The sequence below is a fragment of the Gavia stellata genome, chromosome 4 (genome assembly GCF_030936135.1).
Source record: "Gavia stellata isolate bGavSte3 chromosome 4, bGavSte3.hap2, whole genome shotgun sequence".
In the NCBI taxonomy this organism is placed as follows: domain Eukaryota; kingdom Metazoa; phylum Chordata; class Aves; order Gaviiformes; family Gaviidae; genus Gavia; species Gavia stellata.
In genome coordinates this window covers 31164722-31185660 of record NC_082597.1, presented here as the reverse complement: position 1 = coordinate 31185660, position 20939 = coordinate 31164722, and the positions used below count along the sequence as shown (strand labels likewise).

The 20939-nt window shown below is 34.0% G+C and overlaps 2 protein-coding genes across 3 annotated transcripts in view; one reads left to right on the top strand and one right to left on the bottom strand.

The window, feature by feature from the left end:
- IMMP2L (inner mitochondrial membrane peptidase subunit 2) overlaps window positions 1-20939 on the bottom strand; it is a 485257-nt gene that overhangs the window by 264339 nt on the left and 199979 nt on the right. The gene's annotated exons all lie outside the window — the stretch shown is intronic.
- On the top strand, window positions 16848-18974 carry LRRN3 (leucine rich repeat neuronal 3). The gene has a single exon (XM_009820760.2). The coding sequence runs from the start codon at window positions 16848-16850 to the stop codon at window positions 18972-18974; it is 2127 nt and encodes a 708-aa protein (XP_009819062.2).

Sequence of the window (20939 nt, the reverse complement as noted above, 5' to 3'; positions counted from 1 at the left end):
AAAGAAACCAATACTGGTTTTTAATGGTATAAATATATATATAAATTGTTCTCTTTATTTTTAAACAAAATCCTGCTTATGGTCTTGTATTGGTATAGATAGATAAACAGATAAAATACATTTATGAAATATATGAGATAGAGAAACAGAGAGAGAAAGACATTTTTTTAGAAGCCACTATGGTTAAAGTCCCCAAACACATGTCTTCAAGGGAAAGCAAAAGCACATAAAGTAATAAAAGAAAAATCTGTATAAAAATAACAAGCATTTTGCATTTTAATGGCCTCAAGAAAACTAATTTTAATTGGTGACTTACTGAATGTGAGATTGAATAAATGCCATTCTTGCTCTGACTAAATGTCAAGGCCATAGACGTGTTGTTTCAAAGTGAGTGAGCAATAATTTGATGTGTATAATGAACCTTCCAGACGATTTATCTGTGCAATACTTCTCTTATCAATGAAACTTCATGATCTCGTGTCTTAAACTGTAGCTTCTTTATTATGATATGTTTTGATTTAATAAAATTCCATTTTTATTTTTAACAATAGAAGCAAACTGATGCAAACCTAGCCTGATTGTGACTAGATCTCTGTCAGTAGGCAGAGAGGAAGGAGCAGTCAGATATCTTATTGCTTATACAGAAAAAAGTGGCTTGTGATGATTTTTGCTTTTCATATCATAAATGAGATTTGAGAACTGCATATTCAAGTTCCTGTCCTCAAATCCACAATTTCCACAGCCAGAGGCATTCTAGGTCAACGTGGTTGTCTGAGAAAGATAAGTTTTTTGTGACTCTCTACAAGTCTAAGCTCCAGAGGCACTCTAGGTCCATGTGGTTATCTTAGAAAATGAAGCTCATCACCACAGTATTCTATAATCTATGCCTAACCAGACACAATTGAGCCCTTAGGAATTACTAGACTTTTCTAAGTGGCATAAAAAGCATCTCTCAGCAGAAAAAAAGCCACTGTGCACTGGACCACTCTGTTCAAGTTCCTTGCACATAAGAATTCAGGAAATAGTTTAGAAGTATTTCTAGAAGTATTTCTAGTATTTTTAGAAATTATGTCTATAACATAGGAAGATAAACCTGGGGAAAGAAATGCAAAAAATACTTGCAAAGGTTACTGAGACATTCTGAATGATATTTTAGGACAATATTTGCATCCTTTTTTTGATTTTCAAATTTGTTTGTATGAATAAATCTGTGTTCATACAAAAAGCTGTGCAAAATGAATTTTGGATCTCTTGAAATTGTTGAGCTGCAAAGCAAATTTTGGTTTTGATTCAACAAAGTTCATAAGCAATAGTTTATGAAAAGTGAGTCATTCACTTAGAAATTAGCTCCAACAGAAAGTATTACACAGAGTAAACAGTAAACTCAGAATATCAAACAACATATATGAATTATTGTATTTATTCAAATTGCTTAAATGCAAAAAAAAAATTAAAAAGAACATGAAGTTAAATTCTGTAATCTGGAACTGGTAAGTGAAATCTTGTACCTATGACAGCACACTGCAGAAAGTAGGAAACATTGATAACCCAAAGAGACATGGAGCTTAGGCTAGAATAGGAGATCTTTCAGATTATGTGTGATAAAAGCTGAGCTCTTGCAGCAGGCTGATAGCATGGTAATTGCTGGTTTCACTTGTCTCTTCTGGGCCTAGAAAGGACTGAGAAGTCTAATTCTTACCACATGGGTCCCCAAACAGCCATTAGATAGATAACCTTAGCCTGAGCAACAAAAAAGCCCTCAAAGGACAAAGCAGTGAAATTTCTTTTTTTTTCCCTGAGAAGTGCTGGAATTCACCGAGTAGAGCAGAAGTAGAATTAAGTTAACATAACTAAGTTTTACTTGCAACTCAGTTAACTTCCAAAGATGGTGAGCAAGAGAATGACAAAGTAGAAAGAAAAAAAAAAATTCCTTTCTCTTTCCCCTCATCTTACTCTCTCCTGTCTGCCTCTAGCAGACAAAAACTGTTATAACTGTTTGTACCTATAGCTTTCAGAATAAATCAACATTTTAATTTATTATAGTGTTATCACTTCAAATTGTGCTCAGAATTCTAGCCATCGAGGAGGAAGTTAGCAAATCCCTTATAATTCCACAGCTAGTTTACAAAGCTAAACTGCAACTGAGATGACCAAATTAAAAAAAAAAAAGAAAAATCATAGTCATGCTGAAGAGTTAGATAACTTTTCTTACCAAATACTTCTCTTTTAAACTCTGAAGCTGACTGGTAGGAAGAATATGAATGCTGCATATCAGCATCCCCCAAATCAGAACATGCAAGGCTGGGAGATATGGATGGAGCCATCTTAAATTTATTTTAAATCAATAAGTATTCTGAATATTTTCCAGTCACAAAATTAAATGAGACCACAATTAACCTCAGCTGGATTCTAACACATGTCCAAACTGTAGAATACTCTATCCGTAACCTTCTTTCCTATGGCCAATCTCTGCAATTATATTTTTAAGTCTACTGACAACGTCTATTTTATGAAGAAATAGATGTGGTATTGCAGCAAGTGTCATTGCCCCCATTAATATTGTCACATCAGACAGAAGTCACTGAAATCTGATGATAATAATTTTGAACACAAAAAAAGATATTTATTAAAGAATGTACTACAACAACTGTTGCTTTAAAAATATGTTGCCTGATAGAGCTAAATAATTACCTGCATTTGTCTGGTACCTATTTGTAAAATCCTTCTAACCCTGCAACATTATAATGTGCAGAATGGAAGCCTAACACTTCTAAACATTAAAATATCAAACTAGTATGTGTAGTCTCTGGAATTAAGGATTTTTTCCAGTGAAACAAATTCTGTTTCATGCTTCTTAGCTACTGTTATTTTTAAAAGAGAAAGCAATTAAAACCATCATGAAAAATTCTTCAGGAGTGATTCTTGTAACAAAAATATGATAGACTCAGTAGCAGTAAGATAGGAATGAGCCTGTTCCAAAACAATTTGCCTAAACTAATTACCAAACTAATGAAGGCTAATAATTTCAAACCTTAATAACAACTTGAAAAATACACTATTTCACAATTAAGCAAATGAAGCAGAAAGATTTTTATTACTAGAATGTGCAGATTTATCTTTCCATTAGATTTCAGGGATCACAGTTGTATATAATCTACCATTTTATCTATACAGTAAAGCAAAATAAATCAAAACAAACCTTCTCATTCACCAAAAATAGTGGGTTGTAAGGTTCTTTTACGTTCTGTAACAAGTTCAGAGAAGAGAAATGTTGCCTCTCTCTTATGAACAGTTCTAGAAATTGAGTCCATATATAGGGAAGAAGTATTTGGGGGCATCAATTGGAGCCTTTCTGCTTTAACAGAATGGAATTCTTGCTTTGATACAGTCACAAAGGGGAGGTTCTATAGCAATTCCTGAAAGAATTCAAACCCTGAAAGGTTAGACTAGGGAATATCTGTTTTCTGTGTCGGTAAGACTCTATAAACCACAAGGACATTAAAACGGACATCCTGGCTGTAAAGAGAACTCATCTCAATAATTCTTCAGTATTTTGTTCCAAGATAGGCTTTTATTAACTAACTAAAAATGTTTTAAATATTTTAAAAGTTGACCCTTGAATAATAATTATTTGTAGAAAAAGAGCAACTAAACAGCAAGTTTATTTGTAACTTATCAATTATCACTCAATTCTAATATTTAGCAGCAATATGGGAAATATAATGAAAGTAAACCCCAATTTTCAAGCCAAACATTTTTATGGCGTTTAGGGTATTTTCCTTAGTGCTTGTAATGAAAGTCTTGGTCAATCCTAAAATCCTGCTCCTTAAGGACTGCCAAACAAAGCTATTTCATCTCATAACTGCTATAAGTTTCTACTCATTAATTCTATAATTTTCAAATGCTACCTCATCTTCCCTGGATGTGGCTCACATTATCACCTGTGAATGACAGGAGACAGAAAAGAGCATTCTATCACCTTCAGGGAAATGTTTTCAGGACTTTTCAAGTTCTCAGCCATTCAAATGTGTTGCTTTGCCCAGTCATTTAATTCCAGAATAATCTCAACCTTTAACTAACTGAAAGTTACCAGATGGCACTGAAGATTCAGAATTGGAATTTCAGGAATACAGCATGATGGTTCTCCGCAACCAGTAGTGGAAACTGAAACTGATTGGTCAGGGTTTGAAAATATAGGACTTAGAATGCTCACACTGTTCTGCACTCCCTCTTCCAAACAATAAATGTTAAATCTGAGATTACTTTCAAAATTTGCATTTTCCACATACAATAGGTAAGGACATACAATGGTAAGGACAGTTTAAAGCATACTAACACAAGCTTAACTGGTATGGATTTTGAACTTCAAATGCTTTCCATGCTTTGTTTTCTTTGTATTAAGAATGTTAAAGCAATTTAAGATGACATTTCCATTCTCATTAACAGAGGACACAGAGTCATTTGCAAGGAGACAGACAGGTGGTTTATAACTTCCATCATTATAATATTGAACAAGGTGACAACTATTGCCTGTAGGAAGGATAATGATACTACAAGAGAACTTAAACTACGTATTCAGTTCACATTTATGAGAACTGGCAGAAAAAGCCACACACCAAAGCTAAATTATCCTCATTTACCTGTTTAAATTGTGGTTAACCAAATTAATCCCCAATGCACGTTTATTGGCATTGATTAGTGTATTGCATCAGCTAACTCTATCAAGTGAATTGGCTATTGGTCTTCAAAAGTATCTGCATTACCTATTAGACACTACTGCAAGAAAGCAGACCTACTGACATTTTTAGAGAATCACCTTGTCACCTGAATCTCTTTTTTGAGATGGTGGATCAAATGCTCTTGAGACACTGTCTGCCTGGTTTTAACACACTAGTTGAGGAAGGACCAGTTAAGAGCTAAATCAACCTTTCCAAATGTCAGAGAGTTGATATGTGTCCTCTGCTTTAATCTCTTCCATGGTATGTGTGTAATTTTCATCTCTGAACTACAGCAACATGTATAGCTTTAAATACTGCAAATTACATGGATGACTTTGAAGAAACTCAGGCAACTTTAGCATCCCAACTGCTTTTGCCTCTTGTGGAGAACAGTGGAAAATTCTCAAACCCCAAGAGCAATTTCTGAGGAGGTTATTGAAATACCCATATCCCTCAAAAAAAAAAAAAAAAAAAAAAAAAAGATGTCATTATATCCTTCTGTTTCTAATTTCTTCTATTACTTTATGGGATGTACTCTAGAACTTATGGTATGTATCCAGAGATCTCCTTATTTTCTTCAAATGCTTCACAAGCACTTACACAGGACACAAAGTGTTCTTCTGTTATGTTTGCCTGTTATGTTTTTTCCATACATACTCCTAGTTAACTAGGTAGAACAGTTTATCAATTCAATGAAGACCAGCAGCAATATGATGGAATTATTTCTGAGAATATTTTTAAGAAATGGAATAACACATTTGCAATTAAATCTGCATATGGCCCTTCTTAGTTGACACATTTTATTAGAATTATCATGTACATACATGGAGAGAAACAACTCTAGGTTTTTCAATATATATAACTATTCCTCATGTACCTGTAAATGATATATCACTGTACTTAAAATTTGTACAAACAACTAACAGCTATTTCTCCCCTGTTGTCAACAAATCTAAAATTGTTTTACAGTGGAAGCAGCATTCTTTTTCCTAGTTTCCTTTCACAAAGATTTATTATCATTTTCCTCATACTAACTGATTCCACCCTAATTCCAATTTATTTTACTGAACCTGAGTGACCAGAACCATATACAGCATTTCATGAAAGTTCTTACCTCTAGCTGATAAACGAAACTAATGGGTTTTGGCATTCTAGTGCCAGTGGTCCTCCTATGAGTAAACAAGCATACCATGTCTTTCTCCTTACTTCTGATATTCCCTCTGATGTCTTCCAACTTTGAAGCAGAAATTACCACTAGACCCTGAGAGCGTAATTCGTCATTTCACACTATTGAAATGTCACACTATTTAAATACCTATCTTTCTGTACTTATTCAACTTGTTTTACTGCTGGAAAAAGGAACCATGCCGTTGTCTGAAAGCAGAAAGGCTGAAGTCAGACTTAAAAATAAATGTCTTAAAAGAAAAAAGCAGGTTGGTATGACTTAACATTATCATTATTACAAAACTATGCCTAATCCATCTTTGGAAGGACAAACTGGAAGGACAATTTGAAATGGTTCATCTATCCCACTTCAACACCAGTGATGAACAAAACTATTCATTCTATCATTCCATAATCACCACTAATAGGATCTTTTCAGTATCTTAATTCAAACTTAACTTTTGTTCAGTTTGAAGAGCCAGTTTCCCATAGCAAGATGCATTTCATTGCACAAATACATCTGTGCAGCTCTAACATTCTTATCGTAATATTTGAGGTAGTGCTCCTACATGTCTTTACATATGCACCTACAGCAGATATGTCTATGCCTAGTCTTCGAATGGTAAGTAGGAATCACAACAGAATGCAAGAGAAATTATGCTTGTCAAGTGAAATCCAGCATAAGCTTTGAGTACAGTGATCACAATCTGGTTGATTGACGTGAATACTTGAACAATAAATACTGGTCAAAATTCTCTGGGAGATCAGAATGTTAATTTTAACACTGCTGTCAGATTTGGCATCCTAAATGCAGAAAGGTGATGTAAAAGGATGATAAATGCTGGAGAGCTAAGAAAGAAATACAAAATCAAGATGTGGTTGTCATGTAAGTTTCATAATCGAAACAATTCTGTTCAGTGACATGCTAATAAGCCAAATCATCTAACATTAAGGGATTGAGTGAATTTTTCACTTCAGACAAAATACAAAAAATTCTTTTAAAATAATAGGAAACACTAGAAGGATTGTACATTGGGAAAAAATGGAGTGGGGAAGGTGGCTATGAATCTATACATGCTGGAGAGGTACAACTGTTTAAATAAATTTGAAGGGAAAAGAAAAAAACTTGAAAGGGGATTCAGTTACTGTTCCAGGAACTATATGATTATTTAGCTGTAGTGCCACACACAGTAGAAGGGATACTGTACTTAACTGTAAGTGTTGTTATTTATTTTTCTTGTATTTACCCTCTTTCTTCTGGTCTTATTTTAAAAAGCAAATCATAAAGAGAAAATAAGATCAGCATTTTAATGTATTCACTTCTGGGGAAATAAGAAATGAACCATGATAATCCTATAGTGTGGATTAGAGTTGACAAATGGGTCATAAAAGCACAAAAAGCAATAATTTCAGGTCTGAAAACAATGTTACTTTTGCAAACCATATAAAAAACTTAACATGTAATGTTATTAATCAGATGCTCAGCTGAGCAAAAACCATAATTAAAACTAAATACAAATCAAAGTACTTTCTGCAATCAGAAATGACAGTATCTCTATGAGCTGGTAATTTATGAGCATGCATAAATCACCCCAACTGATATAAAACACAGCAGAAAACAACTTTTATTTCCTAATCTTTACAATAATATTCTGTTTTACGCATTGTCAATTTTTGCATCCTGAAATTGTTTTTTCATCAATCCATTTCTCTACACTGCCTCAAGCAAGATTAAAAAAAAATATCCATTTCTGTTGAACAATACATTGTGAACCTGATTCCCTAGGTGGCTCAGAATGAAAGTAATCACCAAATATATTCACAATTATAAAGTTAAAGCAATTCAACCTAATCTGGTAGGAAAATTCATGACATAGAAATATTATCTCATCCACTACTGGCACCTCAAACATAAATTGTTTCTGTTTTTTGGTAAGGAATTTCTACTTACTATAATGACAAGCAATAAATTTTTTCCCTTTATGGATCTCAAACCACATTCCATGTAACATAAGTACACATCAAGTACTGGCTGGGATTATAGCAGGATGTTCCTCATATAACTGCATTTATTAAGCTCTTTTATGTCTTTAGGTTATTATAGTTGACAATTAATACAGTGCACACTGGTCATGATTTTTTTTTAGTTATTATAAGGGCATTTACCTTGACATGACCCCTTCCCAAAACAAATCATTAATATACCAAAAACGAAAAGGTGAATTCACTAAACATTAGGAGTCTGCCATTAAAGACTGATGATTTAAATGAACTTATCTTTCAAGCCTAAATCTTTGTTATTGAAAAATTATAGAATAGAAATTGTAACAACTCCTAAAATTATCATGTTTGTTATTATGCTGATTTTATTACAGTGACCCTTTTCCCATAATAAATTTAAAAGATAAATTAATACATTCCCAAAGAAAATATTACGTGCTAAGTATAGCCATTATCTTTCTCTGTCTTTATTACAACTACCTGAACACACCTATTTCTATGTTTTAGGCGTGTTTAATATTTACATTTCAAGAGCCATAAAGAAAAAAAATAATCACAAAATGCAGACTTTGCCAATAGCTCTACTGGATTTTGGCTACGCTTCTTTACTAGTCAAATGTACTATAGACCCCCAGAATCAGTATGGTAGCTTTCTAGAAAATCAAGCCAAAATTGGTCTCACTCATCTTTAGTTCTGGCCATCTGCTTGAAGCATCTGGTAACTGGGTACATTCACCCACATCCAGAACGTGACTGCTCTCTTGCCAACTATGTGCCTAAGTAACTGCCAATATGTTCTCCACTACTAACATGACAACTGTCAAAAAGAAGTTGAACATGTACGAATAAATCTAAATTAAACTAACACATTACTTTCCCAAGTTACAGCAATATTTTTTTTTACATAATTGCTTGATAATGGCAATGATAAATAAGTCACTTTAAATAAGTGAAACCTTTCGAAGGCTAAGAACTACAACAAGGATATCAAAGATCTAAGTACTTTCTAAAGTTATTTTAACATTTAATCCTTGCTATTTTCTCTGACAACTAGAAAATATGTATGTGCAGTTATTATTTAAGAAAAATTGAAAACAAATAATACTAGCAATTAGTTAAATTTTTAGATAAAATCATCAGAATTATACATTCAATATCTGATTTAAGAAGAAGAAATAAGATATATCAGTTCAGATTCTTTTCAAAGTTTCTTTTACAGTTAATCCAAGTATATAAAATTATTAGATGTAGCCTAACTGCCATACATTAAAAATATTGTGAGAGGATTTAGAATGCTATATTAGAAATTAGTAGATAAACGACAGATTAGAACACAAACGGTAAAGAAATGCGCAACTTCCATTGAAATTCATTCTCTTGTCATGTAAATATAATTTTCTAACATCTCTGCTCACTCAGAAAGAATACCTAGAAATTATTTTGTGCACTTCGTATTAGGAGAAGAACTAAAAAACATGAGGTAACTGTAATTACTGAAATTATTAATTCCTCTACCAAGTACTATCAAACAAACTTTTCGTCTTCTTCCGATACATTTGTGAAAAGGTCAGATGTATTCAATGGCTAGGAGTGTACAATTAAAAGTTAAAAGCACATGAGAGAGGGATCTACAGACAGAAAATCTAAAATCAAAGCCTGGAAAAGTATTCCAGAATCATGATAGTAAACTATTAGACTACAGTTAGAGGAAAAGAATAAACCCAAGGATATTTGGAGATTGTCATAGTGACTTCTTTTTTTTTTCTTGCCCTGTCTGAATCATCAGTTGTCCCTCTTCTTGTATTTAAATTTTAAGCTCCATGGAGTAAAGCTCACAGTTTTGTTTCGCAGCAAGTTAGCACACAAGACGGCATGGTCTTTATCCACCACCATGACTCCAGTGCCCAATGCTGCTGTTGCCACCAAATTAATAATAGTAATAAAATTATATACTATTTCTATTAAGCACTGTGATTATGATTGACAAACACCTCACTTCACATGCAGGTGGTCCCATAGTTATCTGCCATTCCATGGTCAGTCACGGTAATTCAGTTTAAAATAGGTTAGGAAATAAGTGCTGTTTCTTTTCCATCCTCCCATTTTTAAAAGAAGGTTTTACCAAATGTTCATTTAAGTCCATTGAAAAGGTATTCTAAAATAGCATATGTAATAAATTATCACCTAGCATATGTAAATATTCCTTTGGATTCCATTTTACTTTTTTGATTTCATCACATCTATTTTAAATACTGTATTTTCAAAGCTTTATGATTTATTATATTGCAAGGTTTTCCAAAATACTGTAATGTAATTTTTGATTGATACAAGAAATAGAACTACAGTAAGTTCTTAATGAAATGTACATGGTGATAATTCCTCTAATATCTGTTAAATTGCATTGATAGTGTAAACAAGAGCACAAGGATAGTAGACCAGGCTCAATTAGTGAATGAGAAAGGGTAAATCTCATGTAAACTAGCTGATCATAATGTTTTTCTGAATCTACCTTTATTTGTAAATTAAAGTAACCTCAAAGCACATGATGCCCATGGATATAAAGATATAAAATCTTGTCATTCTTATCTTGTAAAGGTCTAAGGTGTAAGAATTTGTCCTTTTTTACAGTCATATTAAACATTTTAAGCTTGTGGCTTTCACTCAGGCAAATTTATTCCAAATAAGGAAAAAAAATGAAAAGGAGGTATAACAAGTTCACAAAATAAATATAAACACATATGCTGAAATAATTGTTCAGACACTGCAGATTGCTTCTAGGGTTAAATACAAGTAGCTTTGCCATTTCCTTCACATCTTGCACTTATGCTACTCAGGGCCAGCCTGAAGTTCTAAAAATCAATCATTAGAAAAGAAGTAAAGGAGATTTCCAAGATTAGTCAACATCCCAACAGGAAGCCATAGTCAAATTTTTCAAACATGTCCAGATATTTCAGATGCTCACTTTTGCAGTTTTCAACGTAAGACTTTTAAAATCCAACTGTCTTCTGATACTGTCAGCCGCCCAAGTTGAACACCTCAGAATTGAGATTGTCAGAAACACACTAATTTCCAAAAATCCTCATTAATGTTTTAATGTGAGACTGTATGTTAGCTATATGTAAGAATATAAACCAGTAAGAGTATATTATAGCAAACTGTTAATTTGTATTTGTAAGGAGAAACAGGATTCTGTATAAAATTCTTTGCTCCAGAGAGTGGAAAGGAAGCAAGACTACCAGAAATTCTTTCCATTTTTACAAAGCCTATATAATTTCCAGCAACTGTATTGGACCAGCTAGCAGAGCTTAATTCTAGAAATGTTTTATTTCAAGACTGGTTCTGTTACAAAAATCTATTATATTATCTTTTTGTGCTTTAACCTAAACTTGTACTCCTGCCTCAGTCACAAACTTCCTGTACATATTTCAACAAAAACATCCTAGTCAAATTTTTATAGAGAAAAAACCTCAGATTTTTGTGCCAATTATTGAAATATGACAAATAAAGAAGTTGTTGCCTCTTTTTATTAATGGTGCTATAATAAAAAATTCCCCAAGGAAACAATTTTTTTAAATTTTGATGATACAACAAACATGGAAGAATTGCCTTATAAAATTGTCAGAAAGATACTAAATGTTCAAACTTAAGTCTGTATATTTCCATAACTAACACTTTAAAAAAACCCCAAAAAACCCTCAGTGCTGTAACTACAATCAGGTGAGGTATGAAATGTCCCATGCCCAATGTTTAGTTAGTGACATTTCCAGATTTCTGTCCCTGGAACTGCTCAAAGTGGTTATAATGACAAGAATTGAGAAGTGGCTCTTTCAGTTGATGTGTTTGAAAGGTAGCTTTGTACGAACAGCTGTGTTTTCAAAATGCTTGCCACCTCTAAATTGGTCCTTGTGAAGTGAACTGTTTGCCTTATTGCCAGCAGGGCACATTGCAGTATAGCTGCTGCATTTTTAGTTTTTATCACTGTCTTTCTAACTGCTGAAGTGGAAAAGAAAGATTGCCAAAACCTGACGTGTTTCTTTTCCTTTCTGCCCACTCTGACTTGGTTCTTAGCTGTCTGTTGCTCCAGTGATGAGAAACGTTGCTCAGTTTATTCATTCACTGAACGTCTTTTCCAGCTCAAATAATGGTGATACCCTCTTGTAAACCAAGGCTCCAGCTGTCAATAGCAGTAAATGAAACAAACCTAATTAAGACATACCAATCATTGTCTACACAAGAGATAATTAAGCTGCAAAAAGTCACACACATCAGGGTGCATTTCTCTAAAAGCAAGAGATAATACCTTAAAAGCAAGAGGCACACCATATTTAGTAAGACAGTAAGTATGGATTGCAATAGAGATGGACTAATCTGTCCACAAAGATTTAAACAGTTTTAGGACAGAAGTTCTAGTACAGGAAAACAATAATAAAAATACTGAATATCACTACTAATAAGTAATACTAACTTTTTAGATGCAGACTCTATTTAGACTTTTTAATTGCAGACATTAGGAAGCAAACCATACCATCTTATCTTGATGAGGAAATGTATGTACAATCAGAGTGCACATAAAGCTTTATAAATGCAGCTGGGTAAAGAATTACATCAAAGACTCCAAAACTTCGATGAACCACTCCTGCTGTTGCTTGTGTGAAAACACTTATCCCACAGCTCAGCTTACTGGTGATAATTTGCTGCTGAGCCTCATCTGTACAAGCTTTTCTATTGTGCCCTATAGTAGGTACAAGTTTTAAGAATCAAAAATCTTGAGAGGTCACCAAAATCCACTAATACAAGTGCTATAATAAAAGTAGTATTTTTGCTTAACAGATAATGCTGATATAATTGCATTACTTGAATTAACTTTTTTTTTTTAAAGAAAATATCTATTTTTGCACAGAAACCTCTGTGTTTGTAACTCTCAGATACTTGAAATACTACTCAAAGAAACAGGATGAATAACCTTCAGGCTCTCTTTGTCCTTCTTATTAGTACCTTTAAAACTGGACATTTGAAATGCAAAACTTTCACATAAAACTCCAGATGGTACAAAGCACTTAGCTTTAAAGCACTGGAACCATTAATAAAAGTTCTGAAAATCACTGCTAGTAAGAGTATTTCCATTTAATCTTTATCTAGTGTTATCAGTACGTATTTCCTATTATCAGTACATTAATGACGAAAAGGAATCAATGCATTCCCAAAGTTCAAAGTACCAAAAAGTTAAATGTTTATTTTCCAATACAAACACATTTATCTCTGTGACGCTACATTCTTCAAGGAAATTGAACTTCAATTACAGTTTATAGTGTTGAGTGTAAGACATCAATTTACATGAGGTTTATTTTGTTACAGTAAACTGCAGCTCACTTCTCAGTTTAAGATGGTTAGAAATTAATTACATACACACAGACACACACACAGTTAGTAAAACCAGTTGGCATAAGCAAAGTCATACTGCCTAACTTGATTCTGGGTTTAGATCTATTCAAGTGGGACCAGAAAACTTAACATCAGTAATCCATGTTTTCTTACCTTCTCTGTCAACACTGTATATCAGAGTCACACAGTAACACTAGCATAAACAAAAAGACTAACAAAAACGTTTTTACACTCAAATGATTCTATACAATTTTTGCTCTTCATTTCACTACTTCACTTTTTTGTGTCCTATGTCATATGAGGCGTACTAAGTCATATTAGTTTTAGGTTGTCCTGTGGGGAGCAGGGATTTGGACTCGATGATCCTTATGGGTCCCTTCCAACTTGAGATATTCTATTCTATGATCTCATAAGCCACCATGGATATCCACACTACTCCAGAAACATTCTTTTTTCCCACACTTTGAATGATAGTTAATACCACATCATTTTCATGTAAAATAATACATACATATGACATTATTTAAACCAAAAATCTTTCTGAAGTGAAACAATGTATTTTGGAATGATGACTCTGCAGGCTAGGAGAGAGTGTGAAAATTATTCTACAATCTGTTATTCAAGGCACTCAGCCCCAGTGAATATTTTATACAAGGCAGAATTTAACTGGAGAAAAGAAAGATTTATGCTAGAACACCATATGAGCTTGAGCTGGTGGCTTATTAGCTGGAGCATTCACCAGAAAGAGAAAAGACATCAGATTAAATAATAAAGAAGAAGGATCTCAACCTGGATCTCCAACCTCTTCTTTTTTGTTCCCTTGTGTGGAAAGCCCACTGTAATATATATGACATGAAAATGTCCACTGGTGCGCTTGTTTTTGGCTTGAGAATCCCATAGAAGCTGAAGTATATACTCAGGAGGAGTATAAACGCAAATCCAGGAGGATGTTGGCTCTGTGTACATGAAAATGTAGCAGTTTATGTGCTTTAACTGGTGCAGCCTTTCAGGTACCTGGGACACACATGAAAAGTCCATTTGTTCCACATCCTGTCTTTGACAGTGGCCAATAGCAAATGTTCAGGAGGAGCAGAAAACCAGGTCAGCTACGAAGTTACACTTCCCGAGAATACTTTCCCAGTACCTCTACTGAGCAGAAGTCACCTAAGGGATCAAAATGCTGAGATCTGATAGCTGCAGTAGCAGTCCATTGAATCTTAATTAATTTACTTTTCAGGTAAGACTTCCAATGACCTTTCAATTATTAGAAGCTTACATTTTGTATTTGCCACACTTACAGATAAATTTTTAATATACAATCCAGAGAAAATTCCAGATGTCAATGGAACATGTGCTTTAGAAAGTGCATCAAGAACTTGACTCAAAAAATTCCCACCCACACCCATCCTCTCTTCTCCCTACATAGTAAATTACATCTGTGCATTTTCTACCGAAATCTTTGGTAAATGGGATGGTACTCCATATAGGCATATCACCTTGCCTCCTGGTGGCAAAATTAAGAGCAAGTTATAGGCATTAACTGTCCAAGGCAAACCTTTATTTTTATGCAAGCCTGAAGTTCATCTCATTTCCCAGCACAAAGGAACAGATTACATTTTCACTATTTCAGTCAGTCACCATGTCTTAGCATTTCAGTATAAACTAGGCCATTTGCATAAAAACATATTATTAAGCCTCAAAACAGCAGAATGTTTTCTGTATGTTTATCTCACACATTGTCTGTTCACTTTATTAATACACTTGCATGTTAAAATAAAATATTAAATGTCCTTAAATGTACATAACACAGACAGCAGCCTCAAGGACTTGCCAAATGTACTTCAAATTGGCCCAATGCTCATGTCGCTCAACATGGTCCAACACCTTTCCTCTGAGCTGATATGGAATGCCTACGTGGTCAATATGCCCAATCCTCCTGAGCCTGGAAAGGAAACCTAAAATCCAAATCCTTGACACTTGACTTTTGTAATCCTGTCTATCTATACCAGCAAGACCTCAAAAGTTATTTATCAATGTCAACAAAGCATTGATCTTATCTTACAGTTTGTAAACAATGTCACTGTGAATTTTAACACTAGAGGCAAGGGGAGAAAGGGCATAAATGCATATCATACAACAGTCTTCTGAGACAAAGTCTGTTTAAAGTCAGTGTAAAGTCTATATTTTGAAGTAAATGAAGGAGTTAATATGTACTACTTCATATATGAAAACACAGGAGCTTTTGAATTATATGGCTTGAAACACAATGTACACTCAAAGTAGGATTTTTTTTTTCTCCGGAAAAAACAGGTACATACCAAAAATATGGAGGGGACACATTTGATGCTTCAGGATGATAAGGCTTCAGTCTTTACTATAATTTTGGACATGAAGACTTCATAGCAAATTTCAGATTCTTGCAGAGCCACAGACCAAAGAAGCAATTGCTAGTGCAGTCTTTTTTCCTTCTTATCACTCTAAAGACACTTTTCTGTTATTATTTCTTACAATTGAAATTACTGAAGCCAAAATAAGCAAGCCAGTAATTAGCCTGAATTTGCCAAGATGACAAGTTATTTTATTATGAGGTACATATTTCTTTCTAATTATCACTTTAAAGAAAAAAAGTTTTCTTCCTAAACATCAGCTACAAAAAGAATTAGAAAGTGATAAAACCTGTGGATTATCAATTTTGTATATTTCTGTATAAATATCTCACAGGCTTGCCTAAGAATGTCATCATTAGGAATGCGTATTAATCCAACCATTCCTTTTTCCTTTGATTACACATTAATTATGTTCTTTATATTTATAAACTTCATGTTCAAAAGTTAAATATTCATGCTCTGTAGGATTTTGCTCAGTGTTTACATTTTCAAAGCCAACAGAACTCAGTCTGCTTCTAGTGATAACTGAAAGAAAAAAGAAAATATTTTAAAGGAGCATAAAATATGTAGAAAAATCTCACTGATATATTTTGCTTTGTACTTTGTGGATCTTCATCTTTCTGTAGCGCAATGCTTCATTGGATGTATGACAAGCTAAAAGTCTAAAGATTTATTACTATATTAACTTCATTTATGCTATCTGGATACCACAACAATACTCTAGGCACCACAGTAATTTTCTTTTCTTACTTGCAATAATTAACATTAGAGAGCAAAAGATGGCTAAATTAATTTATAACTTTATAGTTTCTTATACTAATTATTTCCTCCTCTTATATTTTAGGTCATCCTGTCATTCCTGCAAACACTAATCAATCATGGGATTTGAAGTTAATACTACTAAATAAATGAATTGCTTAATCTCCTATGACCATCTATACATACTTCATCTTCACAAAGCTTATCAATTTTATGTCATCAAGGACAGAGTGACCTTCATCTCCACAAAATGCCTCTTACTACTGGACAAGCTGGTTGCGAATTTATCACTTATCCTCAGGAAGAAAGTCCTTTGCCATCATCATTTGACAAATGCAAGTGTGTGTTTTATCAATTGACGAGGTCATACTAAATTCCAAACCCATAACTTTGGAATACTAAAGGGTCTGTTACTTTTCTGAACATTTGAGCTAAGATGAAGGACATGCAACTCAAAATTAATTTTCTACTTGGCCTAGTTATCACTGCACTAGTACAAGCTGTAGAAAAAAAAGCAGACTGCCCAGAGTCATGTATATGTGAGATCAGACCATGGTTCACCCCCAGGTCTGTGTATATGGAGGCTCCAACAGTGGACTGTAATGATTTAGGCCTTTTTAATTTTCCAGCTAGACTGCCTGCTGACACACAGGTTCTACTTCTACAGACTAATAATATTGCAAAAATTGAACATTCAGTAGACTTCCCAGTGAATTTAACTGGTCTAGATTTATCTCAGAACAATTTATCCTCAGTGACCAGTATTAATCTTAGAAAGATACCACAGTTGCTTTCAGTGTACCTTGAAGAAAACAAACTTATTGAACTCCCTGAAGAATGTCTCTCTGGACTCCACAGTTTACAAGAGCTTTATGTTAATCATAACCTGCTTTCTGTGATTGCACCGGGAGCTTTCATAGGCCTCAATAATCTTCTCAGACTTCACCTCAATTCAAATGGTCTGCAAATGATCAACAGGAAGTGGTTTGAAGCTACTCCTAATCTTGAAATTCTCATGATTGGAGAAAACCCAATAATCAGAATCGAAGATATGAACTTTAAGCCGCTTATCAATCTGCGCAGCCTAGTTTTAGCAGGCATAAATCTCACAGAAATACCAGATAATGCTTTGGTTGGCCTTGACAATTTAGAAAGCATCTCCCTTTATGACAACAGATTTGTTAGAGTGCCCCACATTGCTCTTCAAAAGGCTACAAATCTTAAATTTCTGGATCTAAATAAGAATCCCATTAACAGAATACGAAGAGGAGATTTTAGCAATATGCTGCACCTGAAAGAGTTAGGAATTAATAACATGCCTGAACTGATTTCTATAGATAGTCTTGCTGTTGATAATCTGCCAGATTTAAGAAAAATAGAAGCTACCAATAACCCCAGATTGTCATACATTCATCCAAATGCATTCTACAGACTTCCCAAGCTGGAATCACTCATGCTCAACAGCAACGCGCTGAGTGCCCTGTACCGCAGTACAATAGAATCCTTGCCTAACCTCAAAGAAGTTAGTATACACAGCAATCCCATTAGATGTGATTGTGTCATCCGCTGGATTAACATGAATAAAACCAACATTCGCTTCATGGAGCCGGAGTCCCTGTTTTGTGTAGACCCGCCTGAATTCCAAGGCCAGAATGTGAGACAGATACACTTCCGGGAAATGATGGAAATCTGTCTCCCCCTGATTGCTCCTGAAAGTTTTCCATCTACTCTGGATTTAAAAACTGGCAGCCATATTTCCTTACACTGCAGAGCAACAGCAGAACCAGAACCTGAAATCTACTGGATAACACCATCAGGACACAAACTTTTGCCTAATACTATTTCTAATAAATACTACATTCATTCTGAAGGAACATTAGACATAAGTGATGTAACACAAAAAGAAAGTGGCTTATACACATGCATAGCAACAAATTTAGTTGGGGCAGACCTGAAGTCAGTCATGATTAAAGTAGACGGCTCTTTCCCTCAGGACAGCAATGGATCTTTGAATATTAAAATAAAAGATATAAAATCTAATTCTGTTTTGGTTTCATGGAAAGCAAGTTCTAAAATTCTGAAGTCCAGTGTTAGATGGACAGCCTTTCTGAAAGCTGAAAACTCTCAGGCTGCACAGAGCGCTCGAATACCATCTGATATAAAGGTATACAATCTTACACATCTAAATCCATCAACTGAATACAAAATTTGTATAGATATTCCTACTATCTATTCACAAGACAAGAAACAATGTGTCAACGTAACCACAAAAGGACTGGACTTGGCAGTGAAAGGCTATGAAAAGAACAACATAATGGGATTCCTTGCCTGTTTTGGTGCTCTTCTGGGAATCACCTCTGTGATATATCTCTACAACTGCATCTCACGAGGGATGAACTATGATGTTGGACACAGCTATCTAAAGAATTACCTGAAGAAACAATCCTTTTCACTCAATGAGTTTTATCCTCCTCTAATCAGTCTTTGGGACATGGGCAAAGAAAAAAGCACACAAATGGAAGTAAAAGCAACTGTAATAGGTGTACCAACCAATATGTCATAAATATGTCAGTATATCACTTAATTTCTGAAATAAAAAGCACATGACTGCATTTGTGCTGAATAAAAAGGCAAGACGAAAAACTATTTCTTTCAGGAACTAGATGCCTGGACTTTGCTGCTGCCAACAAATGGGAATATGTACTGACTCAGCATAAGAGAATAATTTTAACTAACTGGCTTCTAAGGGTATTCTACCAACCAAATAAAATTAACTTAATTTTCTAGAACTTTCATGGGACTTTTAAGTCTGGAATACAGTGCAAGTAGCCAAGAACATTTTCTGTATTTTTTTTTAATTATTATATAAAAGTAGTGGAACTGAGCAATACCTCCTCCTGTGCTGTATTACACACACTAGCCACGAGTTTTTGCAGTGAACAGATATACTAGGATTGACACATGGTGTAATGAAATGGACAAATTCTGTAGAGTAGACACAGTGAGTATGTGAATTTTTTTTATGAGGAAAATACATTTTTGATTAAAATCAAAATAGTTTTTGGCTTGTTTCTTTCTAAAAAAAAAAAAACATTCTGGGAGCTCTTGTCTGACAATAAACAAACTCATTCTAATGTCTGATAAAATATCTCCTTATGTATTCTCCTGCTAAAATGCCAATCTGAGCACATAGGCTATTCTTGCTGGTTTTAGGCTGTATAACTGCAATAAACCACACAATAAATATTTTTATAAAGTTCTTACACATAATAATAACAATCATATTTTAGACATTGCTTGTTGTGGGAGGAAGAAGAGAGAAGGAGGACGGGAAGGAGACATAAGACTGATAGGGAAATAGATCGTTAGCTACTGATAACTGAGCTGCTTTGGTATTTTCCCAGAAGCCTGAAAACAAAATGCAATGTTTAGACTCAGATAATACAAATCCAATGTTTTGTCTTCAGTCAAAAGGCTAATTTAGTTATTAGTAATCTCTAAACTTTAGGCTGGCCATACAGGGAATTCAGATAGCTTGAACAGTTTAAATGATATTAGCGTTTTCTTTCTGGACCTGCACGCTTCTGTTCAGCTATAACAACAACTGACTAGTTTATAAAACTCCTCAGCTTTCACAATGTAACAAGTAATAAATGTCTGACAGAAAAATTATTAGTAGAAATGAAATGAAACAAAACAAAAAGAGAACAATGAATACCTGACTACTCATATTGAAGCTAAAGTTCTTGTGGGAGTAGGACTGGGCCTATAAGCAGCAAATGTGCACAAGAAGCTGCTGATCAGAATGTTGTTTACAAGCTAAACCCAATTCTGTTAGGATGGAAAAAGTGACTACTCCTAAGCCCAGTAGAGAAAAGACATTTCACCATTAAGATACCTGATGAAAAGATGTGGTAACTCCTGACAAAGAAAGTTACAGCAAAATTTTTATGTTATTTTGGTTCACCTATGTGAAAACAAATAGGAAAAATGAAGGGGAAAAAAAAAGTTATCTCTGAATATTGTGCTTAAGGAAGTAAATATTCACAGAATGCATAGGTAGCTTGAATTACAAAGTAAAAATAGGAGTAAAACATTTCTTGTAAGTCTTTAGCAGACTTTAACATTTTTAAAATTCTATAATAATATCATTTTCTCTTACTAGACTTGGTTGAAGTAAATATTTCTTTGGAATCACTGACAGAATTTTTGTAGGTAGAAGAGTTAATTCGTGTGTTTAGAAATTAACAGAAGAGTTACTACTTGTATTTAGACATTAACTTTTCCACTTCTTTATAGTTTGCTGCATACTTTCAAATATTACTGGTCTATAAACACTTATAATATGGACAAATAATTTCATTTTACCTAGTACTAATGAATAACTTGCTTTCACATTAAAGATGTCCTTTTTCTAGTTAAATCCCAGGATTTTTAAATTATGCAATTTTCAAAGTTGTTAAAGGCACAAAGAAGGACGTGGTACTAATTTTAAACTACCAAAACTTAGGATATTCACAGAGTGGTT

What these genes read in the sequence shown, in the direction of transcription:
- LRRN3 (XM_009820760.2), top strand. Translation starts at nt 16,848, where the DNA reads ATGAAGGACATGCAACTCAAAATTAATTTTCTACTTGGCCTAGTTATC.